Source organism: Mus caroli, chromosome 17 (assembly GCF_900094665.2).
Source record: "Mus caroli chromosome 17, CAROLI_EIJ_v1.1, whole genome shotgun sequence".
Classification (NCBI taxonomy): domain Eukaryota; kingdom Metazoa; phylum Chordata; class Mammalia; order Rodentia; family Muridae; genus Mus; species Mus caroli.
This window is the reverse complement of record NC_034586.1, coordinates 79,983,400-80,010,780: the sequence shown is the minus strand read 5'-3', so window position 1 is coordinate 80,010,780 and position 27,381 is coordinate 79,983,400. Positions and strand designations below refer to the sequence as shown.

The following is a 27,381-nucleotide window of genomic DNA, read 5'->3' as shown; positions in this document are numbered from 1 at the left end:
TTAACCCCAGCTCTCTGTTACCTTTACTATGGGCTCAGGCTGTGCCACTTGAAGAGGAGAACAATCATGCAAACCTTTCTTCTGGCCCCTTCTGGATTGTTATGGAGAAAGTCACCGTGGCTTGGTTTTTGCCACCTTGGTTTGAAGTAATAGACAGAAAAAAAAAGGTAGAAATTTAAGTGAAGTTCCACCACTAGCTTGCTAACAATAGTAAAATATCTAACCTGTGTGAGATAAATACTCTTTTTCAGTAAGTGGAATTTCACTCCCTACATACAATGCTGCCTTCTGATTTGTTGTGAAAGTCTAGGGAGTTTTAGGTGTGAAAGAGTTTAAGAAATTATTTCTTGGTCTCCTCGTTGCCGAGCCCTCGCAGATTCCCGGGACCTCCGGGCCCAGCAGCATGACGTCTGCTTTGGAGAACTACATCAACCGAACTGTGGCTGTTATTACTTCTGATGGCAGAATGATTGTGGGAACACTAAAAGGTTTTGACCAGACCATTAACTTGATTTTGGATGAAAGCCATGAGCGGGTGTTCAGCTCTTCTCAGGGAGTAGAACAAGTGGTGTTGGGGTTATACATTGTGAGGGGCGACAATGTAGCAGTCATTGGGGAAATAGATGAAGAGACAGATTCTGCACTCGACTTGGGGAACATCCGAGCAGAACCTCTGAACTCCGTAGCACACTGAGACCTCAGTGTGTAGTGAGATGTGTGTAAATCCTGTACAGAAGCGTCTCTCCTGAGAGTGATGTTTAGGTTTTTTATGAGTGTGTAATTGTGGAGTTTGACTTCATGTTGGTACACTGTAATATGTAATTTAAATATTTCTACATTTTTATTGGGAAACATTGCCTAAATTAATAAATGTGGTTGGCTGGTTTATTTTTCTACCAAATGATACAAAAATCTAAGGATCATTTGAAAACTTAGAAAATACCATTACTTTTGGTAATTTAATATTTATGGGAAATTGGCTGTAGAGAGAACTTAGACTGTTATTGTAACTTATACTAATGCAAATAATAGTAATAAAAGACACATTTCTTGTTAAAAAAAAAAGAGATTATTTCTTTTTAATTCTTGTTATTTTTGTGGATGATGTATATGTGTGGGTATGCACACACTGTCGTGTGTGTGTGCGTGCAGAGCAGAGGGTAGCTTGTGGGATGGAGCTGGTTAACTCTCTCTGTTATATGGATCCTAGGGTCTCATGTGGTAAATAACTTTATCTGATCAGCCATCTCCACAGCCTTGGAATTGGGGGCATTTTTGTAAGTTTCCTTTAGAATTGGTACACTGATTTTATACGTGTTATGTGTAAATTAATAATATTTAAGTACTAAATTCCTTTTTGATGAGACTTGAACACTTCTTAGGAAGGAACTTGAAGTTGTATGGTAGTCTTGAGACTAAAGACATCCGGTGTGTTTTGTATGAGGTTGACAAGGTTGTCACAGCAGCAGAGTCTTCAGACAAACATGCTGTCTCCTCCTTAACTGGAAGGCATTTGCTGACAGAAGCAGGACATTGGAATTCCCCTGCTCTGTGGTTGGTGATGACATAGTATGGGCAGAAGCCATCTCTTCACTCAGGATATTTCCCCCTCTCCTTACTGACCCCTGGATTGTGTGATGAGGAACCAGAACAAACAACTAGAATTTGCTGCATTGTTCTTGGGCGTCTTTCCTGGCTTCATTTTACCTGGCAGTTTCTTCCTACCACAACAGTAACCCTGATGTTTTGAAATCACATCCTTATAAAGCAACCTTTCCTTGCTGGGGATGACAGAAGATCCATTGACGAGCAAGAACTTGAGGTGTTTTCATTTTCTCGCTATTGCGATCTCATGTTGTGAAGTCTTAAGGTTGTAGCCTCTCCTTCTACACCTGCCTTTGCAGTTTTGTGCCCACCCGAAGACACAACTAATGTGCAGCAGCTGCCACCTACCCTGCTTGTTTGGTTTATTTGAATTTAGTCATTCAACAAAGATTCTAGAACATCTTCTGAAGTATGCTAGATGTTGTGCTGAACAAGCTCTTGGGACCACTGAAAATACGATGTCCTAGGCTGGAGTGACTGGGAACCTAGAGCATGTTTGTAGCCTGTGCGTGAAGGCTTATGTGAGGTTATGGTAAGGTGTTAGGGGCAGTTCTCACCAGGGCCTTTAGGAACTTTGTATGTTTAGGGTGGTACCTCCTCTATTAGTAGCAGTCACTAAAGAAGCAAAAGAATATCTCTTTGAGACAGAATCTCTATGTAGCTCTGACTGTAGTGGAGCTGTGTAGACTAGGCCTTGAACTCAGAGGACCTTGTGCCTCTGCTTCCTGAGTGCTGAGATGAAAAGAGCTTGCCCGCCACACCATGTGTCTTGATTTTTCAAAGCATCTTTGTAATGATTTTCTTTTTTAAACCCTCTGTTCATGCCACACAAGTAGCTGATAAAACCCGAACTAAAATCCAAATGAGGGGAGGGCGAGTATTTTATCTAGGCTGCAGCTGAGGAGACCCTTGTTGATCTTACTGGATGTAAGGAATTGTGACAGGAGGCTGTTAGGAGAGGGGAACAATACGGTAAAGCGTGAGCCTTACTTGAATGGTACAGAAGAGCTTTATTTGAGTCTGTGTATGTGTTCATGTGGGTCCACCTGCATACAGGTCCTTGTAGAAGCTACAAGGTGTTATTCCTTAGAAACCCTCACCTTGTTCCTGACCTGGCGCTCACCAGGTAGGCAGGCCATGCTGGGTGGCCGGCCAGCCCCTTGCAAGGATCTCCCCTTCTCTGCTTTACCAATGCTGAGGATTGCAGAGCATGTGGCTCTTTTATACGCCTCCCAGTTGGGTGCCAGGCCCTGTTGTAGGTACTTGAGAGTTAAAAATGGATGGGAGGGATTATGCCCTGGGTTCCTCGGAGCTTTTATTTTAAAGGAAATCATAGCACACTGTCAACTAGCCCTGTGTGTGCACACTAGCACTTGCGAGATCAAAAGACAATTCTTGGGAATCAGTTCTCTCCTTCCATCTAGCGATCCGAGGGTCAGGCTTGCATACATAGCTACTTCTCCTACTGAACTACCCTGCCTGCCTGGTTTTGTTTTTTGAGACAGGGCCTCACATAGCCCAGGCTTGAGCTCACTGTTTAGCTGAAGGTACCATTAAACATGTGATCTTTTCTCCCTACTTTCCAGTGCTGGGGTTGCAGGGGTGACCGCCAAACCCCATTTAGCAATGTTTATTTTGATGTGAGAAAGTTTGGTGGTAGAGAAAGGCCTCTTTTTTCATTTAAAGTCAAGTAGTATTTGAAAGAACCCAAATGATTGGAAGCAGCAGAATTCTAGGGACTGGTCATAAGTATTTGGGTACCTAAGAGAAAAATGGATAAAATGGAATTTAATGAGATTGTCCAAATCCATAAGGCTTTGTAAGGCCAGATAATGGATCAGATGCGTATGGAGGTGCACGGGTTTTGGTTTCCTGTGAGACGCACTCAGAATGGATTCGGTATGCAGGCGGGCAGAAGAGGCTGCCTGGCACTGCCTAACGTGACTAAGACTCTCTGTCTTTGCACAGCGTTTCAGGGTCACGAAGCTTGATCTTCTAAATAGCCGGTCTGAGGGGTTAGTCTGGTCCCTCAGATATCGCTTTGAGCAGCTGATGGTGCTGAACTTAAACCAACACATACCATTTATTTTATATCAAATCACACTTTGACATTATATAATAAATTAGTTAAATGATTGTCAAATGTAAATGAAGGAAAGAAAAGTAAAGGGGTGTGGCAATATGAAAATTTATCAGCAGCCAGCCTCTCTATAACTTCATTTTTATTGATGTGCCTTTTTCTTTTTCTTTCATTTTTTTGATAATTTTAGTTGCTTTTTAAAATTTTTATTAGATATTTTCTTTATTTACATTTCAAGTGCTATCCCGAAAGTCCCCCATACCCTCCCCCTGCCCTGCTCCCCTACCCACCCACTCCCACCTCTTGGCCCTGGTGTTCCCCTGTACTGGGACATATAAAATTTGTAAGACCAAGGGGCCTCTCTTCCCAATGATGGCTGACTAGGCCATCTTTTGATACATATGCAGCTAGAGACATGAGCTCTGGGGTACTGGTTAGTTCATATTGTTGTTCCACCTATAGGGTTGCAGATCCCTTTAGCTCCTTGGGTACTTTCTCTAGCTCCTCTATTGAGGGCCCTGTGTTCCATCCTATAGATGACTGTGAGCATCCACTTCTGTATTTGCCAGGCACTGGCATAGCCTCACACGAGACAGCTATACCAGGGTCCCCCTCAGCAAAATCTTGACAGCATAACTTAACTGAATAAATTATTACTTAGAGCTGTTTTAAATCTGACAGTTTTCAACTTTACTTCTGTTGATGAACAAGGGGGAAGGGCTTTCTTTCTGTCCTAAAAGTCCTTAGAGATGGTAGCCTGGTAAGTGAATTATTTGGTAAACAAAAGTATAGGTACAAGCCTTGGCCTTGTGCCAGTGGGCTTGTACATGATTAATTTCTTGGCAGTACATGTCTTGGTGCATTTCTGGGAATTTGTTTCATACATTCACTTTCACGTTCTTCACATTTCGTTGTGAGAGTGGTTGCTTTCTGTTTGTAGGTGAAAGTTTCCTTAGGCCATTGTGAATGATTCAGTTAATATCAGAAAGTGGCGTATCAACAAGAATAAGTCTCCCCGGGTTCCCAGGGGACTTGGAGTGCCTCCAGAATGGTTGAGACACAGTTCACTTCGTGCCGGGCACAAGTGGCTTCCCTGTCAGAGTTCTCTGTAGACTGTCCCGATTGCCAGGTTGCTTTCTGTCTGTACCACCTAGTCCATTGAGCACTATTTTAGCCTTTTAATTCTGACAGTACATGTTCAGAGACTGAAGTGACTCTGAAAATAACCTGAATATAACATGAGTTGGAAGATAACTTGTGTTTTGTTACCTTTAGGAAGATACTTTTCTCATAACAGTGCACCCCAAAGCACCTTCTGGATGAGTGTCTTTTGGAAGTTGGTTTCAGGGAACACAACCAGCTAGTTCTTCTTCGTGGTGTTTGTTTGTTTGTTTGTTTGTTGGGAGTGAAAACTGAAACAAATAACAGACTAAAAACTGGTAGTGTCTTTATTACCAGCCAGATTAAGCCAAAATTCTAGTGGAAAATAGAGTCATCTCCCTTGAAGTAATGCTTTCTTAATTGAGCTGAAGTCTTGGTTTTCTGTTTTTGCTTTTTTACCCAGTTAGCAAAAGTGCAGAAGTCTGGGGGACCACAGTTGGCTGATTGAGATGAGGGAACACAGATAAGCCATGTATAACTAATATGTGTAGATAGATGGTGAGGTGAGACCAATTTAGACTTCAGTTACTTCTTGGGGGAACTTGGGGATGCATAGCTGAGGTTTGTAAATAGATTTGAGACATGACTGAGAAATAAGCTGGATTTGTGGAGTCTTTCTTTTAAGGCTGGGTACTACTTAGCCCAGAGTAGCCTCAAATTCAGGATCCTTCTGTCTCAGCCTCTCAAGTGCTAGAATTATGCTACACCTAGTTTGATCTGGCCATTTAAAAGGATTATTAAGAATACTGTGTTGAGAATAAATGATACTGGTAAAAGTAGAGTGACCATTTGGGAAGTTACACAGTATGACTTTAATTTAGAAAGAGATGGTGGCAGTGGCTTGAAGGATGGTGGAGATGGAAAAACCTGACCAGCATCTGCATCGTTTCAAAGTAAAATGCCTGTGGCATTGACATATCAGATAGGAAGCTTTGATGCCAAGCAGTGATGCCAAGATTTTTGACTTGAGCTCTGGAAGAAAGTTATTATTCTTTAAACACTATTTTGGTTTACTTTGAGTAAATTGCTAAAGTACATCTTCTAGGCTTTCTCTCATTCTGAGTCCCTGGAGACCATCATCATCATCAGTAGTAGTAATTAATTAATTAATTAACTAGCTCTGTGTGTTTGTGTGTTTCTCACTTGTGAGTATGTGAGGTTAGAGGATAACTTTCTTTTTAGAGGATAGCTTTCTCTTTCCACCATAGGTCCCACTGAGACATCTAGTTCCCCTGGCAGATAGGTTTCTAATGTGTCTCAAACAATCCAGGTTTTGCTTCTACTTTTGAATATAGTTTAGTGTGGTGTAGATATTCAACAATGGTTAGTTATCCTTCAGCATTTTTAATATACTGTGTCCCTTGTTATTACGGGACATAGCATGACTGTACTCTGGAAGACCCAACAAGCAGCTGAAAGAGTCAGAGGCAGATAGTTGCACCCAACCAATGGACAGAAGCTGCTGGCTCCTGTTGTTGAGTTAGGGAAAAACTGAAAGAAGCTGAGGAGAAGGGCGATCCTGTAGGAGGACCAGCAGTCTCAATTAACCTGGACACCCGAGATCTCTCAAACACTGGACCACCAAACAGACAGCATACACCAGCTGATATGAGGCCCCCAACACACATATAGCAGAGGACTGCCGGTTCTGTGTTCATTCAGAGATGATGCACCTAACCTTCAAGAGACTGGAGGTCCCAGGGAGTTTAGAGGTCAGGAGGGGTGGGGAGTGGGGGCATCCATATTGAGACGGGGGTGGGGTGAGGTGGGGAGGAGGTATGGGATGTGGAGCAGTAGGAGGGTGGATGGTGGGGCGGGGAGGAATGGGTGTGGTGGTGGTGGGGAATAAAATATGGAGTGTAAAATAAATACATACATACACACATAAGTAAATTTGAAAATAAAGAAATTTTTGATACAATTTGTTTTTTAGCATCGATATCATCTTTTTTGAAATTATACTTTGATACAGAATATTTCTAGTATTTTTATATGTGTCTGTTTTATTTTTCAACACTGTTTTTTCCAAATTTCTTGCATTTTAAAAAATTTATGAGTTTCTTGTAGCAAAGGGTGACCTCCAACTTACTGTGTAGCCAGAGCTGTTGTTGAATTCATGATCCTCCTGCTTTTATCTTCCAAAATCTGGGATTACAGGTATGTACCATACCTGGCAGGCAAATATTCCTTTTGTGTTTTCTCCTTTGTCATAAGATATTGAACCCAGGGCCTGGCATATGCTAGGCAGGCCTCTCTACCATTGAGCTACATCCGCAGCTTTCCTATGCTACTTAAGAAGACATCATTCCTTCAGGGTTTCTTTAGCGTAATAAAGCCAAGTTATGTTAGGGTCTTTGCCAGTCTGCCCTATACAACTGCTTTCTTTTAGAGTTAATTTATGTTCCAGTTATTGTGTGTGTGTATGTGTGTGTGTGTGTGTGTGTTGTGAGAGTTGGTTTTCTGCCTATAATTAGGAACCTTTTGATTACTTTGTTACTTATGTGGATTCTGTCTCTGAGGAGATAGATCAGATATTGTCGTTTTGGTCCATCTCATCCTAGTCCCTCTGGAGTATCACAGATGTAACTAAAAGTTGCTAGGCAGCCTGGTTCAGAGTTTCCCGGGGCTTTTGGATTTTCTTCTCTACAGCCCCAGCTCTGTCCTCTCTCCTGGGAGAGGGAGCCACTGAAATTCCCTTCCCTAGAGAACTCTGTGGTCACCACTGCTGCTTCTGAATGTGCCTTGCTGTGACCCCTTTGATGTGTCAGCAGTCTCACCTGCCGTTACCCCCTGTGGTTTCCTTGCTCTTCAGCTGAACTGGTTTTAGGGCTTCCCTCTGTGTGTTTTGGATGTTATGAGGCGGGACTGTTGTGTCACATGGGGGATGCCTTTTCACATGGAAGTCACTTACTGTATCTCATTTAAATTTCTCATAGTCAGCTAATATTTTTATAAAGTGCCCCCGAAGAACTTCTTAAGGATGCTCCAAGGTAACTTCATGAATGTGATGGAAGAGAAAAACAGGAAGTAGAACTCTGTAACTTGTCCTTGATCACAGAGCTTTTATATGGCACAGGTGGGATGGGTCCTGTAACTTGGCTCCTTAGTTGGGATTCCTAAACACCCAGATGCTTAGATGCTTGTCCGCCCTGACTTTCCTAGTTGGTGGCCTTAACCACTGTGTTCATACCTTCATCTGACAGGAATCAATATTTGTACATGCATTTGTTTGTTACAAGAATGATGCAAGATCAGATGTGTGGAGCTTGATGTGCTAGATGCATAATAGACATACAATAAATGAGTTCAGTGTAGCAGGAAAATAGATTTTCAGGATGTTTTGTTTAAATTACAGTGTTTCATATGAATAAAACAAGTAAGAGTTATGTTGTTAAGTGAGATTTTCCTATATGACTTTGGGGTGGGGGGTGGGGGTCTGGTCCAAGAGAGAAGCAGAGCTAGGAAGCAAGGAATCAAAGCAGGAGAGCTCAGAGGCAGAGCCTGGACTGGACGCCAGCCAGTGGGAGAGAGTTCTTCAGAAAAGCTGGCTCGGTGCTGGGGAATTCCGAGGCAGAGCAGGCTCTGGATGGAGTGGCAGGAGGCAGTGCCCTGAGCACTTTTCAGAGCTCCTTCCTGAGGTCTCAGGTCTTCAGTGGGCACACGGGCTCTTTTGAGCACACTTTGCCAGCTGTAAACTTGTACAACATTCTTCTGGGTCTGTTTTGGAAATCCCCAAATTAATAAGGAACATTTGGTCCTTAGTATGTAATACTCAAGGGAATAAATAGGCCTGGCTAAGTGTTTACAGTTCAGATAGCCAAGAATCTAAATGAGGGAATTGTCTTTGGGACCTTGACTAATGTTTGTTCCCTGGTCATCTCCTGCTTTCTGCACCCTACCCTGCAGATTCTCCACCATTCTTCCGAACAACCTTCAAAGTCTGGCTTATATCCTGTTCCTCCATGACACCACCAACCCTCTGTACAGCTGTGCCTAGTCACTGCTCTGTATAAGTTAGAAAATGTATGAGTTTTGATAAAGAGGGATGTGGGGACTATAAACAGATGCTTAGTTGGAAATACGGGCTTGTGTGCATATTTGGTGTGCATGTTGTATGCTCTTGTAGAAGCCAGCAAAGGCAAGAACCTTATTAAAAAATGACTTTGTAGAAATTGATGAAGTTAAAGTATGAAGGTTTTATGTGGCTGTTCAAATTAAGGAGAATATTGTCATTTAAATCAAGATTTGATTAGTAGTGTAGAACAGTTCTCAGTTCATAGGATGACCCAGGTTTGAAGACCTGCCTGGCTTCTGTGGCCTTCATTTGACGGCCCAGGAAGGCGTAGGCGATGTTGTGTGGAGAAGCGTCCACCTGTGCTTGTGCTGTGGAGTAGAGCTGCAGTGATTTGATAGGAACACAAGCTCCTGTCATCGCTGTACTTTGATTCTCCCTGTCTCTATGTGGTGGGTTTTATCGGAAGATTACACCTGCCCTAGACTGCGGCGCAGAAAATGCAAGGAAATGAAATTTATAGAGGATTCTACATCAAGTCACTGTAAAAGTGACTTTCTTAACTTCTGTATGTAACTCCAACACACACACACACACACACACACACACACACGCAATACCTTTTGTTTTAGGTTTTTTTTTTTTTTTTCTTCCTTAATGTCCCTGCCTACTTATTGTGAGCTAAATTAGCCCATATATGTTCTTCCTGTTTTTAATAATGGAAGCTTAGAGAAGGCGGCAGCCCAAGCTCTTACTGTGCTGTTAGCACTTAAGGAATTGCTTTGTGCAGTCTGGAAGCTGGAGGTTTTGGGTTTTGGTTTTTGATTTCCATAGTGAAATGAAAGATTATACTGAGTTAGATTTAATGTTTATTTCTGTGTTTATGAGTGAGCATGTTCATGTGAGTGCGGATGCCTTCAGAGGGCAGAGGAGGGTGCTGAGTCCTCTGGAGCTCGAGGATTGTGGGTGCTGGGAACTCAGTTCAGGTCCTCTTACCTGAGTGGTACGTGTGCTTAACTGCTGAGCCATCTCTTGGGCCTCTAAGTTGGTAATGTTGATGTAAGCTAAAGAGATTACTAGCTGTGGCTAGGAATGAAGCTTGCTGGGAGAATAGTTACCTGGCAGTGAGGGTGCAGGATTCCTCCTCAGTTCTGTCAACATAGGACACTTGTCTTTAAAATGATAGAGAAAGAAGCAACTTCAGTCCTTACAATAGAAATGTGTGTATGTATGTAGATGAGTGTAAACCACGTTTAAAAGTAGAGAGAATAATCGATCCAATTATCTTTATTATTGCTCAGGTAATGGACCTTGCCACTCGTGCTTTGTACGTTTGCATGGTAGTTGTTGAAGTATTGAAATAATTAGTCTTGGTCTGTGAATTTTATGCCTAGGCCTTCCTGTGCTGTGTCTCTTAACATGCAGACACCTTCCCTCATGTTGCACTGGTCCATGCTTGGTGTGTGTTGTATCTGCACTACTTGCACATTTTTATGTTATTTGTCAGTATTCTTACATTGTATTTGCTCAAATCGAGGTCTAAACAAGGCTGGCGTGTTGGAGTTTGTTGGCTCTTTCCCTCATGTGCCCATGTCAAGGTTTAAAATCACTCATTTTAAGTAGTATTAGTTCTATTTTTAAGTCTGAATTGTATTTTTAAATTTCAGTTGCTACTTGGAATAGTCAGAAATGGAAGTTCACTGTTCTTCAACAGAAAAAACCAAATCCCAAATGTGTGTCTTGAGTAAGGTGTGACTCCTGCTCCAAATTACAGCCAGCTGTCTTTTTGATGTTTTTTTTTCCTCTGCTTAAAATCAAAGCATTTTTCCAACTTGATATCTGTTTACTTTACTGTGTTAATTTCAGTTAAGCAGGGCCTGGTCTTTACTTCCTACTTGGGAAGGCTGAATAATGGGATTGCCAAGTTCCAGGCTCGGATGGGCAACTCATTGAGATCTTTTCTCAAAATAAGAACTGGAAGGGGCTAGGGGCTCGCTCAGCAGTGGAGCTTCTGCCTGTGCATTAAAGCCCCCGTCTAATCCCTAAGCACCACTCCCTTAAGTCAGGGTGCCTACTTTCCATAGTGGCTGTTTGCCTGTCATTGAGTATGCTGCTGCTTCAGCTCATACTAATACAATAGCGCAAAAGTCTTCTGATGGGCCAGTGTGATTGATGGTCAGCAGCCAGCAGGGCTTAAGCATAGGCCTGACAACTGAGCCTCAGATCCCCTGAGGTAGCAGGAGAGACTATTCTGCAAGGCATTCCTGCCTGTTTGTGTATGCACAAGCACTTGCACACACACACACACATACACACAATTTTTTTTTTTTTTCGAGACAGGGTTTCTCTGTGTAGCTCTGGCTGTCCTGGAACTCACTCTGTAGACCAGGCTAACCTCGAACTCAGAAATACACCTGCCTCTGCCTCCCAAGTGCTGGGATTAAAGGCGTGCACCACCAACGCCCAGCACACACACACAATTTTAAGAGCATCCTTTGATAGTGTCCAGATGAACTTTTAACATGTCTTGCCTCTCCCTAGATAAATTTCATTCTTAATATTTTACAGATTTGAAAAAAATTATTTTTGAGAAGCTACATTTTAAGTGCAATACAAATAATTATTAAAATGTAAGCCTAAATATATTTACTTTGTGTATAATATCTATAAATAAAAAACAAATTACAGAAAACTGTATGTGATGTTTTTGTTGGAACCCTTGAATCTTATCGTCTGGAATATCTGTAAGAGTTTAGTAAGCTTTCTTCAGACCATTGTGAGTATGAAGGCAAGCCTATGTGATCAAACCTATTTGTAGATAATGCTCTGCACACAGTAGTTGTAGTAGGTAGAACCTTTAATAGCTTCCAGTCCCAAGACACACAGTAAAGAGGGTGTCTTAGGAACTTTCTTGCTACTGTGATTGAAATATTTTATAAAAAGCTGCTTAAGGAATTGGGGTCTGTTGTGTGGTTCATGGACAGGAATGTCGTGACAGGGGAGGCCAGGCACCAGGAACTGCAAGTGGCTCCATCCAAAAGCAGAAAGGGAAGAGCAGAGTGGTGGGAGTCTGTGCTGAGCTCACTGTCTCCTCTGAGAAAGCGCACTCATGGCTGGTGGGTCTTCTCACCCCAGAAAGGGTGATCCTTCCCGGGCATGCCCAGAGGCGGGCGGCTCTCAGGTCATTCTAGAGTTCATGAGGCTGACAGTGAGACTGACAGATTCAATAGGTGTGTGTGTAATAGTGTAGTCATAGGGTGTAGTAAGAAGCTTTTTAGTTTTAGTCTTCTCAGTGTAAAATGTCTCTTCTTTGTAACAGTGTTACCGTCTATCACTAGTGTACGTTTACCTGTTAGTACCGGATGATTCCAAGCATTTACTCGCTTGTACCTTTCAGGTGCTCTAATGTGAGTCTGCAAAAGCTGCCAGAGCAGTGGCTGTGGAGCGTTCTGGAGGAGATTAAAGGCAGTGATCCCTCATCCAAACTCTGTGCTACGAGGCGCAGTGCTGGGATTCCCTTCTACATACAGGTACTCCCCTAAGAGCAGCACTGTCTGTCCGGGCTTGGACACTGTACTTCTCTTCTTACTGTGTGAGTGAAAGTATTAGATGTTTCTGTCTTTCAGTACCATAGCCTTTGTGACTTTTTTCTTTTTATTTTTTATTACATTTAGTGATTTATGTGTGTATACAGGCATATACATGCTATGGTACACATAGAGATCAGAGGACAGCTTTCTGGAGTTGGTCTCTCCTTCCATCATTCAGACCCCAGGAACTGAATTTAGGTTGTTAACATTGGTGGCAAGCACCATTCCTGGCTGTGCCATACTCTGTCTTCCTGCATGACTTTGTATTACTGTGTGGACAGTATGTTCTGTGTCAGGTCTGTTCGTGGAGCAGGAGATCAGTCTTGTAATATAGACAGAGGGCAGCATAGATTTCCATCCATGTATTCAGTAGTCAGGGATCGCTGTGGGCGTAGTGATTGCTTACTTAGGAAGTCTCCATATTTGAGTCCTTTTATTAAGTATCCATCATAAAAAACATAATCTTTTTTTGTTTATTTGTTTTTGGTTTGGTTTGATTTGGACAGAGTTTCTCTGTGTAGCCCTGCTCATCCTGGAACTCACTTCATAGACCAACTGGCCTCTAACTCAAAGAAATTTGCCTGCCTCTGCCTCCTGAGTGCTGGTAATAAAGAGTGTGCCACTACCACACAGCCTAAAAAAAAAAAAAATCACAATATTAATAGTAGCTCTCGGGTAGTGTGGCTATGTTGAGCCTATTACATCATTTAATCCCTACCTAAACTCTATGAGCTAAGTACAGCTATCATATAAAGATATCCTATATGAGACTAGGGATATAGAGGTGACTTGCCAAAGGGATGTTAGAATTGCTAAGCCTAGTCCATCTGACCCCTGACCAGATCTTCATATGAGACTATATGAATACAGTTCCTAAACACAGATGAAAACATGCTCAACCTCTTGCTTTTTAAAGTAATTATACCTCACAGGATAGAGAGTTAGAGACTGTTGCTTTCATTATCCTGAAGAGTAAACCCCAGTACACTCACAGTACTAAATCAGATGCCATTCTTGTTAAAAGTAAGACAAAAATCCACAAAACGGGTCGTGTAATAAGTGCAGTGGAAGTAAAGTAGGAATCTTTTAGTCCCCCTGTGGTTTTTTTCTTTCTCTGTTTTCTTTCTTGTACTCCCAATATTTTCATGACTTTTTGATGCACAGTTGCAGAAGTGATTGACTGAGATTACTAGATAGGCCTGAGAGATGAGCTGAGCTACTTTGGTTGAGTGTGGTTTAGTTTCCTATCTGCAATCCCTGCAGACCTGCTGTGTTCATGTGGCCTTCTTTGTTGAGGACAGATGTCAGGCAACTGAATGTCCTGTCCAGTATTTGTGCTATGTGCTTATTCCCGCTGATAGTAATCTTGTGCCCAGTGCCCATGGTTACGGAGTGATCAGCAAGTCCATTTCCCAAGCCCAGCAGGCAGCATTGCCATACTGCTTGCCCAGTTCTTGGGTGAAGTTGAGTCAAGTCATGTTTCTAGGAACAAAACCTCTCAGGCATGGAGTGTAGCTTTCTTTTTTTATCTTAGTGGAATAAAGTTTTAATTGTTAGAAAAATGTGTTCAAAAGGATCCTACTTTTCTTAACATGACTTACAAATAAAGTAATATCTTTTGTTCTGTTGACAACTTCAGTTTAAAGTCAGCTACGGCAAAACCTACCATTTCAGTGCGTGAGTTCCCTCTGTGTAAGCAGGCAAAACGACATACAGGTGAAGGAAGAAAGTCCAGGAATGTGACTGAAGTGAATTCCCTTTGACAGCTTATTGACATATAATCACCTGTGGACAGTTTATGCATCTGATGCATGCAACACAGTGATTTTCAGTATATCCTCCCAGCTCGAGAACCATTAGCACAATCTAATTTTGGAATATCTCCTGACTCCTACCCATTAGCAGTAACTTCCCATGTCACCCTCCTTCCCTCTGCTGTCCCCAGCCCTAGGCAACCAGCTAATCTTTCTCTGTAGAGTTGTCTGTGGTGGACATCTCATGTAAGTGGAATCTTATAGTGCTCAGTCTTTTGTGTCTGGCTTCTTTCACTTTGCAGTGTATTTTCCCAGTTCCTTCATGTTGTCACATATGTCTATACTTCGTTCATTTTTATTACATTGCCTCAAGTGCTGAAAGTCCATTATTATGTTATGGGTATGTTATGGGATGCTAGTCACACAGTAAGCAAGACACTCCTTTGAAATCCAAATGCATGATCCCTTGGAGTTTGTAATGTTTCTTTTTGTCCTGTGTTGTTTCAAATGCTGTGGTGTGATTAGACTAACTCTTCTGTGAATAATTAAATTGTTAATTAGTCTCTAGAGGGACTATAAACCTTTAGATGAAATCTAATCCAGTATATTTTTGTCATTATTTAAGTAGAGAAAATTTTCTTATTTGAATGCCTTGCTTATTGTATCTGATGTTTTACCTAATTTTGGTCCTTACAAAGTGGCCAATCAGAACCATTTATTCACCAGCTGCTTATTATTATATAATTAACCAACAGACAGAAGGGGCTGTGGAGTTGACATGTAACCTAATTTTATACAGGAACAGGCTAGAAAAGTTAAGCTACCTGGTTAAAGGAGCCTGGCTTAATTAACTTACTTCAATAGTCTTATTTTTAATAGAGGGTATTTTAAATTTGGGGATTGATTCCAAAGCCAGCAAATAGGTGTGTGCAAAATAAAAGCCCCTTGATTTGGGGATTTTTTCCCCCATAGGCATTGTTGGCATCTGAACCAAAGAAGGGTAGAATGGACTTGCTGAAAATAACAATGAGGGAGCTGATCTCCTTGGCTTTGTCTGCAGATGACTCAAAGGGCAGAGTCCCCCAGGTAAGAACGGAGGACTTAAGTCTCCGTTAAATCTCTCCTCTACCTTTATTTCTTTAAAGTATCTGCTGAAGATACAGAATTCCTGAAGACAGGTTACTGTGACGTGTTTAGAGATTTGGCTTATTTTTACTTTTTTGTTTTCTCCCCCTTTTAGTCTTTCTTATCTACAAAATAAACTTGCCATGGTTGATATGTAGTGATGAAAGTGGACAACTTTAAAACTCTTGAAAACATTCATTTGACAAGATATTTCACAGTGTTGCTATTATACCTAAAAACCTGAAAATGAAAATGGAGTCACACTTGAATTTTGTGTGAGCTTTTTTGAGTTAATGTACATTTTGTAGCTGAACAATTGAATCTTTCTTTAAAATGTAATGTAGGAATTTTAGTATTTTATATTTTAATTTTAAGTAATATTTTAATTCCTTGGGTTCAAACACTGCTCACAACCATTCCCCACCACTAGATAGAGAAGAATCTGTGCACCTTTCCATCCCTGGAAAGTACCTTTTAGTAGGAAGCTCCTTTTGCACTGTGGGAGGCCTGTGCTCAGTGAGGGAAAAGAGAAGTAACTTGATAGGATTTTAAGTCTTAGGTGGTGTCAGGTGCCATGGGCCGTCATGTGGACTGTGACTGTGACGAAGTCTGGTGCTGATTAAACACCATACATACATACATACATACATACATAGGGGCCAATTACTGTAACATAATTCTTTGGGAAATAGAACAAAAAGATTTTGTAGTATTCAACTATAAATATTAAAATATTTTGAATATTGCTTAATATTTCTAATAATTATTTATTTTATGTGTATGTATGCTTTGACTTCCTACATGTATATGTACCGTGTATGTGCCTGGTTCTTATGGAAGTCAGAACAGGCTGTCAAATCCCATGGAACTAGAATTAGATAAGTTGTTACTGGGGTTGTAAGCCCCCTTGTGAGTACTGAACCTGGGTCTTCTGCAAGAACAGCCAGTGCTATGGGCCATCTCTCCAACCCCTTGACCAGCGTTTTAAAATGTATTTATTTCAGCCAGGCAGTGATGATATACCCTTTCAAGACTTACACTAGGGAGCCAGGCAGATATGTGTGAATTTTAGGCTAGCCTGGTCTACAGACCAAGTTCTAGGACAGCCAGGGCTATGTAGCAAAACCCTGTCTTGGAGGGAAAAAAACCAAAAAGCAAAATAAAATGCATTTTTGTTAAAATATTAAAACAGTATTTCTACCCAATTCCTCTGTTATCAGGGCATAATCTACAAGATAGCAGTAGTTGATATTTATTGAGATTCTGTTTGTGAATGGGTTTATGACCATTTTTTAAAATTAAATGTTCCATGTATCTTTGGAAAGAACCTGCTACTCTTACGTATTAGGCACAGAATTGTGCATATGTTCAGTGGATGAAGCTTTTTTGGTTGCATTGTTCATTTTGTAAACTGCTTACGTAGATGTTCAGTTCTTAGGGGTATTCTCCTAAATGTACAGTTTATTTGAGAACTCTACATTTCTGGTAATTTGTGTACATATTTAGAATTACCATAGTTTTAAATCCATCACTAATTTTTGAACTTTTCATTCTAGGTTCATGCTTTAAATATTCTCAGAGCCTTGTTCAGAGATACCCGTCTGGGAGAAAACATCATCCCCTATGTTGCTGGTGGAGCTAAGGCTGCAGTTCTGGGCTTTACATCCCCTGTCTGGGCAGTGAGTGTTCTTGCCATGCATCCCCACTGAGTTACTTATGCTTTTGAATAGTAGGTTTTTATAAGCTTGTAACTTTTTCAGGGGATGATTTTGGATCAGGATACATTTTTATTCCTTTATGGTTCCATTTTCTCTCCTTTGTTGGCTTCTAATTGATAATGACTTTATTTTGTGGTTTCTATGGCATTTGTGTGTCTTTAACGTACGCCACATAAAATGTGAGCGCTTTCTAATAGTCTTATCTTTGGGCTGTTCCTGCTATAGTTTTCTCTGTGATACACAGTGATTGATACTAGGCTGCTACCTCTTTTAATAGTCCATTATCACTTTTTAATTTACCACTTCAGCCATCTGTAAGTATGCACAGCTCACTGCATCAAGTACAGAGAAGTTGGCACTATTGCCCGTTTTCTGACCTTCTCATTACAAATAGAAGGGTTCTTGAGACTGTCCACCAACTCCTGGTCTTTCCTTCTTTCCTTCCTGTGCTCCTGCAGAGGTTTCTCTCTGAATCTGCCTGCCCTGGCACATCAAATATGTAAAACAATACAATATATGTCCCTTTGTGTTTGATGTGTTTCTAGTATGTTGTCGCATGGATCAGAATTTCTCTACTTTCTAAGGCTGAATAATATTCTGGTATGCCAATAGACCATTTTTCCTTATTCTGTTGATAAGATGATATCAATAGACATTGAGATTGTTTTCAAGTTTTCAGTTGTGAGTGATGAAGCAGTAAATGACCGTGGTCGGAATCTCTGCTCTCAGTTTGGCTGTAACACGTGGGCATTCAGCTCCCTTTGTTAGAACTTGTTTCCTACAGCGGCAGAGCTTCTCTCTCTCTCTCTCTCTCTCTCTCTCTCTCTCTCTTTCTTTCTTCCTTCCTTTCTTTCTTTCTTCTTTATTTGTTTCCCCTCCGCAAACCCCCTGTCGTAACCCCCCTCTGCTTCTGTTAGGGAGCTCCCCCCACCCACTCCTGCCTCATCACCCCAGCATTCCCCTGTATTTTTAAATTGTTAATAGGATTTGAATAAAACACATGATCTCTTAGGTGTAAAGTTGGCGTTGAAGATTCAAAACCGATTGAGAAAAGGAAGATACTCAGCTTTAGATTTTTATGTTCTTATTGAATTTTTTTGACTCACATAAATTATTCTCTTCAGGAAAAATCGTTGTCAATGAACTCCTAAGACACAGTCAATCTCTAGCTGTGTCTGTAAGGAAGAAATGCCAGCATAATGGTTGCTGCTTCTTTACAGAGACTCGGTTTTGATTTTCTCATGTCATATATAATGCTAAGCTTTGATTATTCTCATGTAGAGTTATACTAGATAATATTTTCTACCATAGGGGCTTCCTCTCAAAAATATCCAAACAATCTTGTGTAGGCGTATATGTCTAATATGTTGTAAGAACTAACTAAAATGAGCTAATTTTGTGTGTGTGAGGTGGTGAAACCTCATTGAAAGCCCGTTCTAATAAGTGTGAAAAAGTATTCCATTCTGGTTTTAAAAAAAATCTTCAGACTCATTGTGTGTGTGTGAATGTTTTGTGTTTGCACATGTATACATGTACCCCATAACATGCCTGGTGCCTGTGGAAGTCGACAGAGGGCATGGGATCTCCTAGAAGTGCAGATAAAGATGTTTGTGAGCCACCGTGTGGACCTGGGAACCATACTTAGCTCCTCCCTCGGTCAAGAGCAGCAAAGCTCTTAACTCCCTAGCCCCTCCCATTCTGGCTTTGATTTGCACTTCTAAAATGATTAGTAATGATGGTCTGCAAACAGAGCAGCTCTTAATATCTTCGTAGGTCTTTCAGAGTCTGTGGATTCCTTTACCCACAGTGTGTCGTACCTTCAGCAGTAGAGTCTTCCCTTCTAGTCCTGGTAGACAACGAAGAACAATGCACTAGCCTTTGTTGTTTGGGGACTTCTCTGGCCTTTCTACCTGGCACTGAGATTTTAATAACCCAGGTGCCCCATAGGTTCATGTGTTTGAGTACTTGAGTTTCCACACAGTGTCGCTGTATGGGAAGGTTGTGAAACTCTACTCGGTAGAGCCTTTAAAACTGGTGACTGGGAGCAGGTCTTGAAGCTTTATAGCCTTGTCCCACTTCCTGTTTATTCTGTGCTTCCTGCCTATGTATACAGTGTGACCAGCCAGTTTCCTATTCCTGTCACCTGACTTCTGTACCATGACAGAACTGTAACCCAGAATAAACTCTTCCTTCCTGTATGACTAGTCTAACACCTGTTTAATACCATGTTCAAATGACCAAAGTATGGCAGGTTTATATCAATAATCCCAGTCCTTGAGAAACTGGAGCAAGAGGATAGCTTGGGTCACATAACAAGATCATGTCTTATTAAAAAACAAAATGAGGGGGCTGGTGAGATGGCTCAGTGGGTAAGAGCACCCGACTGCTCTTCCGAAGGTCCAGAGTTCAAATCCCAGCAACCACATGGTGGCTCACAACCATCCGCAACGAGATCTGGCGCCCTCTTCTGGAATGTCTGAAGACAGCTATAGTGTATTTACATATAATAAATAAATAAATCTTTAAAAAAAAAATGAAACAAAAAAATAACAGCTGGGGTTGTGGGTCAATAATAAAATACTTGCCTAGCATGGTCAAGACCCTGGGTTTTAAATAAGGATTATTTAAAACTCAGTAAGAAAAAGACAACCCAATTAAAAGGTACATGCATTTTCCAGAGAAGGTATTAAAGTAATCAGTGGGCACAGGGGAAAGTGTTCCCTAGCATTTTGTCACTAGGGAAATGCACATCAAAGCCATCCACAGAATGTAAAAACAGCAACAACAGCACACTAACAAATATTCATGTACTATAGGTCTGACCTGAGGCAGGGGCATCCCAGTGATAGAATTGCAGGTGACAGTTGATGGTGTGCTGCTTGGGGACACTGACTGCTCTTATTACAACAAGAGCTCTGTGATTTGCCTACCATTGAGTGGAAATCTCTGTGTGGTTTAGGGACTACACTGTGAATGGTATAAAGTCCATTTTCACGGTGATTGTGGATGAATTGGCAATTCACACATCTAGAGCAGAGGTGGCAGTGGGTGGCCATTAGGACAGATGTGGTCTACTCCTGTGTTTTATTTGGCTCACAAGATGGTGCCTCCCTTTCCTTTAATTTGTTGCCAGCATTTCCAAATAGTGAGATTTCACATAAAAATTGAGGTTTCTGGCTTCCCTTGAAAAACACAGAAGATCTGGCAACACTGGTCTTCTGTTCCCTGGAGGCCACTAGTCAGCCTGAGCTGGATATTAACTGGCCTAGACACAGTGCTCTGCCATTTCTGTTGCCAGCACTCTGGACAGCTGAGTCTGTGGCTCCCAGTGCAATGGCTTCGGAAGCCCCTTTCTAATTGTACTGCCTTTATTGTTACCTTCTTCAAAAATATGCATTGCACTTTCCTGTGCTTGCGTACATAATTATACAGCTCATGTGTAGCAGTCAGTCACATTATAATTGTTAAGAGCTTATTAAAAAGCAGAAGAAAACAAAGTAACAGCTGGGGTTATGGGTCAGTGATAGAACACTTGCCTAGCATGGGCAAGATCCTACATTCTACATAAAGGTTATTTAAAACTCAGTAAGAAAAAGACACCCCAATTAAAAGTACATGCATTTCTCCAAAGACGATATTAAAGTGACAAAGGACACATGGGAAAGTGTTTCCTAGCATTCCTTCCACCAGAGAGGTCCCAGGCACGGAGCTTATGTCATCCGACTTAGCATCAAGTGCCTTTATCTGTTGAGCCATTTTGCTGGCTCACATTCTTAGTTTTGATAATCTCTCTGCTTATATTACTAGTTGACATACATTATTATGATGATGCCTCCTTTTACTATAGGTTCTGTTATAGAAGTTTAAAATTTCTGATTCTGAATGTTCTTCATGATTCTGGTATAACGCAGTGCTCACTCATTTGATAAGATAATTGAGGAAGGCTAATATTAGGATAGTGAAGATTTTTTTGTGACTCTGAAGGATCTTGACATGATGGCTTAGTGAAGATAGGCTCTGTTAGTATGTTGGAGTAATAATTATGCTTTATTCATAATAGTTTTTCCTTTATTAAGAGATTTATTTGCTTATTTTACCTGTGTGAATGTTTTGCCTGCATGTATATGTGTGCACCACATGTCTGCCTGTTTTTAAGGAAGTTAAAACAGCATTAGATCTAAAATTGGAGTTGTGATTGGTTGTGAGGAATCAGATGGGTGCTGGGAACTGAACATGGGTCCTCTTCAAAAACACCCAGTCCTACAACTGCTGAGCCATCTCTCCACATGATCTTCCCCCCTTTTCTTTTGAAAGACATTATATACCCTCATTATATTACCCAAGCAGGCCTGCAGCTCATGATTCTCCTGCTTTGACCTCCCAAATCCTGGTCTTACAGCTTGTGCTGCACTGACTGGTTGTTTTACTTTTCACTAATCAATCATCATAAAATAATCTCAGAGGCTGTGTGATGGAACTGCATACCCTTAGTCCCAGCAGAGGAAGGTGAACTCTTGAACTCTTGTGAGTTCAAGGCCAGTCTGGTCTTCAGAGGGAGTTCCGTGACAGACAGGAGGACTATGTATGCAGAGAAACCCTATTTTGGGTGGGAAAAATAATAATAAATTAAAAACAAAGAAAGAAAAGAAATCTTCTGAGTTAAATTACTTGAGGGGCTAATTGGCATTGTAAGATTAATAATACCATCCTGAATACTAACCGCTGTCTTGGCTGCTTTAATTCATGGATTCTATCAAGTTAAACCTCACAAGTGTCCTTCACAGATGAAAGGAGGAGCTCGGGTCTCCCTGGTGTGCTCATTGTCAGACGTGGGAAGTAAAAGTCCACTTTGGTTTTAGAAATATGGTATTAGAAAAGTCTCTGTTGTGTGCAGTGGTTGGACTTGCACAGCTGGTACAGCTGAAAAGGAAGTCATTGAATGAATTATCAGAATTTTTTTTCTCAGTTGCCTTTTTTATGAACACAATCCTTATTTTCTTTAGCCACACCCAATTAGGTAATGATTTTGAATATCTAGTTTAAACATTATAAATGGATTTCATGCCGTAACTACTTTCTAACTCTTACTTTCTGTTTATTTTACATTAGGTGAGAAATTCATCCACACTTCTCTTTAGTTCCTTGATCACAAGAGTTTTTGGCGTTAAGAGAGGAAAGGATGAAGTTTCCAAAACAAATAGGTAAGCCGAGTGCAACCTCACCTTCACACAGCCTGCTCAGGCTAATGTAGGTGCTGATTCACAGAGTCGTCAGTGAGCTAAGACTGTACAAGTGCTCCAGTGGGCTCAGCCATACCCTAGTCTGCATCCATGGGCGGATCAACTGTGTAATGAGCAGGTCTTGGGAGGCAGCAGGAGCAGGGCAGGGCTGCAGGGCAGTAAGTAGTGCAGACTGACTACCTCTGGGTACATAAGCAAGGCTTCTGTCTGTACTTGTTATCTTCTTCAAGTATTGATGAAGTGCCCCCAGTTACTCTTTCTAGTTGTATTTAAAAAACTATTCAGCACGTCATCTTGTCGTGTCCAGGTAGAGACGTAGCCATCTTTGTATGTGTTCAGTGTATGTACTGACTCCTTTTTCCTTTGTATGTGGAGAAGTTAGAGACTCAGACACGTGGAAGAATCAGTACTTCTGGCTTTTTGGAGTTTACTCTCTGGGATATATTTTCTCTTGACATGATATCTTTAGTGAACCTGTGCACACATTTTGATTATAGACAATTTAAATGCACGGTGAGGTTGTATCCGTTTCTAGAAGAGAAGCAATTAACTAGGGGGTTGTTTCCACTGCAGAGGAGTTGGTGCTTGTCTAACACCAGGTGTCACTGTTGTTTTGTGTTCAGTTGCTCCCTTACCATGACTGAGGATCCAGTTTGCTTGGCTAAGTGGTCTTTAGTTTTCCCTCTCACCTAAAAAGGTTGCCATGCTCCAAATTTAAGTTTTAGGCTAATTACTTAAAGAATAAAATTTATTTTTCCCTTTTTCTTTTTGGTTTTTGTTTTCTAGACAGGGATTCTGTGTGTAGCCTTGCCTGTTCTAGACTTCTCTCTGTAGACCAGGCCCACCTTGAGTTCATAAAGACCCACCTGCCTCTGCTTCCTGAGTGCTGGGATTAAAGGCCTGCTCCATTATTGCCCAGCTATCAGCACGTCATTTGGATGCTTTGCACACCACTCCTAAGATGATCTGTTGCACCTCCAGCACCCACAGTGTTTCTCTGCTGCTGCTGCTGCTGTTGCTGCTGCTGCTGTTGTTACTGCTTCTTCTTCTTCTTCTTCTTCTTCTTCTTCTTCTTCTTCTTCTTCTTCTTCTTCTTCTTCTTNTCTTCTTCTTCTTCTTCTTCTTCTTCTTCTTCTTCTTCTTCTTCTTCTTCTTCTTCTTCTTTTTTTAAGATTTATTTACTTATTTCATGTATATGAGTACACTGTAGTTGTCTTCAGACACACCAGAAGAGGACATCGAATGCCCATTACAGATAGTTGTGAGCCACCATGTGTTTGCTGGGATTTGAACTCAGGACCTCTGGAAGAGCAGACAGTGCTCTTAACCACTGAGCCATCTCTCCAGCACAGAATATATTTTCTTGTGATAGAACTAAGTCTTAGGAATTAAAAAGTATGCTAGACACTGTGACACTGAGGCATACCACTGTGATACCAGTGCTAGAGTGGCTGAGGTAGGAGGATTGTGAATTTGAGGCTAGCCTTGACTACAGACGGAAACCATGTCTCCCAGGAAAAAAAGGTTATGAGATATGTGCTGTCAGTGGAACTTTGTGTCACTCTGAATTGTAATTTAAAAATCTATTTACCACTCTGTAAAACTCACCATATATTTAAAAGGGAGGTAACTGGATATAATTATGAATCACCTAAGAATTTGATGAAAATACTAGACTATTTTTTAATCATTATTATTTTTCTGTGTATCTATGTGAGAATATGTACACATGTATGCAGTACCGACAGAGACCAGAAGAGGGCATCAGGCCCCGTGGAGCTGGAGTTACAAGAGTCTGTGAACCACCTGATGTGAGTGCTGGCATCTGAACCCAGATTCTCACAATTGAGCTGCAACTGTTTTTAATGGCTGAGGCATTTCTCTAGTTCTTAGTCTGTTCTGAAATCCAAATTGTAGTTCAAAAGCAAAACATTGCTTGTTTGGAAGGATGATGATAATTTTTGCTTTTCTTAAAGTAGTTTGTCCATTGAGTAGTTTAAAATGACTAGTGCTGCTTCTCTTTAGGTCTGTGCACCTGGGGCATAATTCTGCAGTGTGCTAAGGTTCCACATAGTTCAATCAGCTTATAAAACCGTGACTACTGGTGATACAAACTGAGCCCTGTAGCCTCAGTCCTCAGGATGCCGGTGCAGGAGCATCTGGAGCTGAAAGTCAGCCTGGGCTACATAGCTAGTTTGAAGCCAGCCTGTGCTACGGGGAACTTTGTCTTGGAAAAGCAAATATAATTGGTTTCTTCTTATAGTTGTGAAGTGCATACAGATTTTACTATGTACTAGAGAAAATGATGAGATTTGTTTAATTTAGGTTGAAAGGGGGGAAGAATATGGCAGTGATAAACATGGTTTTACCAATGTTACACTGATGGAGATTCCTTCTGTACATTGATTCTCTTTGAGTTGGAAAGGGTAGGAAATGTGAACTTTCCTGGAGAGAAAGAAGCCGAATGGTTCTAGTGCAGTGGAAGGGAAGCGAGGAAAAGGAGGAAATGGATTCTTTATTCAGTGTGATGGCCGAGTTTGGTCAGAGCCCTTATGTTTGTCATCTGAAGGTTTGTCAGGACCATCCTTACACAGGCTTCTGCTTTCTCCCAACTGGGAAGCCTGTCTTACTGTCATTGGAGCTGCACTCTAACGCCTTCATGGCCTCCAGTTTGCAGCAGCAGTCGGTCTGCAAACGAGATGTACTTAGTTGCGTCGCTCTCTGCTGCAGTGCACATCTGCTTGTTCATACTGAGGCCTTTCCGTCTATTGTTTGGTGTTTGCTGGAAATGATGGCTTGACTTTTGGTTTTTGCAGTCGGGTAAGCTAACTCACCTGGTGACATCTCACAGGATGGTGATGTTTGCTTTCACACGGTCGCTGCTCTTCCAGAGAACTACAGCTGTGTGCTACTGGTCAGGAAGGAGTCGACAGGAAAAGAACACCTGCCTTTTTCATCAGCTGTGAAAATCCTGTTTCTTGGAGTAAACAGCTTGGTTTCTAGGCTTTCTGCTGCCACTGGCAGTGACCTTCATAAACCCCTTTAGCCTCTCCCCACTACCATCCTAGGGTACTGAGGCCTAGGCTTCTGTCCTCGTGGGGCTACTGTGAGCAGAGAACTAAGCACTAGACTGCCTTTTCCTCTGACAGGGCTGGAGTCCTGCACGCACACAGACGCATTTGCTATTCCTTCTGTCCTGCTTCTGCCATCCTTGCCCTGCATCCGTGCTGCCAGGTTTTTGAGAAAAGTTAGCTGTCAGTGTCTTGACATTGTTTGTATACTTGGTGCCTCTCATACTCTCTTGCATGTAGGAGACTAACAGACAGACTTGCTTCATAAACACATTCTTGGTGCTAAACAAAGGAAGAAGAAACTGGTTTCTCCTGCTTTTATCCCCAGATGGCTGCAGTAATTGACTGAAACAAGTTCTAGCTGATCTCTCTGTGCCTGGAGTTTTCCTCTGTAAAATGAGGGTTCTTGGAGTATCCCTGCTGTCTATCCTTCTTTAAATGCTAAGCTCGGGCTTTCCGTAAAGTTCTTAGAATTGCAGATTCGGTTAAGTGCAGTTCCTAGTGCATAGACCTGCCACATAGTTGGGTAAAACAAACAAACAAACAAAACCTACTTTCATAAATAAAGAAGTGATCGAGAGTCCATCTTCCTTTGTAAGTGTATTAAAATAAAGGTACTTTTTGAGCTCATTGGCCGTGTTTTATATGTATTCTTTGGTCCATTTTATCTGTCTGCATGTTTTAAACTGTGCATCTATTGAAGGCTATCTTGTGTTGTTTGTGGTTTTGAACTGTTAACAGATAAAGCTGTGACGGCCATTCATATATTTGTATAACCACAGAGTTTCCCTTCCCTGGATTGAGTGGCGAGTTTTTAAAATTTTTTATTTATATTTTGTGTGTGGGTGTTTTGCCTACGTGTGTTGTGTGTCTGTGCAACATGTCCATGTAGTACCCACTGAGGCCAGAAGAGTCAGGTCCTCTGAACTGGACTTACAGGTGCTTGTTAGCTGCCATGTGGGTTCTGGTAATGGAATCCAGTTCCTCTGGAGATCAGCCGATACTCTTGTTTAATCACTGAGCCATCTCTCCAGCCCCTTATGTGTTGTGTTCTTGAGTAATATTTTATTTAGATTTTCTAAAAGCCATTTCCTGTGTTTCTTGTCATCTAACAGACTTAGAACTCAGCCTGACTCAGAGCTCTGACCATGCTTTCTCAAACAGCTCCATCTGCACAGGGAGGGTGGGGGTCCTTCATGACTCTTCCTTTCATACAGCAGAAGCAAAATATATGTGGTCTTTAACTCTAGGTCGGTCTTTCCCCGATTTCATTAAACCCTATGTGAATTAACCTTCAAGTAGTCTTATTCAAGCTCTATAACCAATGTCGATGGATAATCTTCTGAAAAGCTTTATTTTTGACCATATGACATCCATATGCACAGTGGAGAGGAAGAGAGTGAATTAGGGTAGCGTTTGCACATTCCTAATGCAGTGTGGCGCTCATGGCAAGCACCTACTGTGAACTGTTAGCACTGTTCACTGTGTTAACTGGGAGAGGAGCAAATGAGGGCCTGAAGCCTGGTCTAGAAGCAAGGAGCTTACAGTTCAGCTGAGGACACAAAGATTGAGACTGGGAACCAGGTGAAATGGAAAATATATACCATCATTATCTGCATAACATGATACAAGTACTGAATTCTGTAGATATTTATAAATGGAAAGCTAAGTGGAATATTGAAGGGAAGTTTTCTTTAAAAGGCACAGTGGATGAGTAGACCTGGGTACATGCGAGAAATCCAATCTAAAAAGGACAATAAAACTTGATTTATTGCTATGCACTTTCTTTATTTTGTCTTCTTAAAGAGAAATGCATAGAAAGATTTTGTACAGTGTAAGAAGGAAATGTGTCTGGAAAAACATTATTAGATCCAAATACATGGACCTCCGTGACTGTGTAAAGACACTGCACATGGGCCTCAGTGACTGTGTAAGGACACTGCACATGGACCTCAGTGACTGTGTAAGGACACTGCACATGGACCTCAGTGACTGTGTAAAGACACTGCACATGGACCTCAGTGA

At 41.4% G+C, this 27,381-nt stretch overlaps 2 protein-coding genes across 3 annotated transcripts in view; both read left to right on the top strand.

Annotated features, from left to right (window-relative positions):
* Thada (THADA armadillo repeat containing) overlaps positions 1–27,381 on the top strand; it is a 276,549-nt gene that overhangs the window by 50,718 nt on the left and 198,450 nt on the right. For both annotated transcript variants that reach the window (XM_029471015.1, XM_029471016.1), the window contains exons 23-26: positions 12,256–12,388; positions 15,175–15,288; positions 16,884–17,006; positions 22,155–22,246. In XM_029471015.1, coding sequence (XP_029326875.1) covers positions 12,256–12,388; positions 15,175–15,288; positions 16,884–17,006; positions 22,155–22,246 — 462 coding nt within the window. The remainder of the gene's footprint in view (positions 1–12,255; positions 12,389–15,174; positions 15,289–16,883; positions 17,007–22,154; positions 22,247–27,381) is intronic.
* LOC110312627 (U6 snRNA-associated Sm-like protein LSm8) lies at positions 316–1,064 on the top strand. The gene has a single exon (XM_021186383.2). It carries the CDS (start codon positions 404–406, stop codon positions 692–694), a length of 291 nt encoding a protein of 96 aa, XP_021042042.1. The 5' UTR covers positions 316–403; the 3' UTR covers positions 695–1,064.

What these genes read in the sequence shown, in the direction of transcription:
- LOC110312627 (XM_021186383.2), top strand. Translation starts at nt 404, where the DNA reads ATGACGTCTGCTTTGGAGAACTACATCAACCGAACTGTGGCTGTTATT.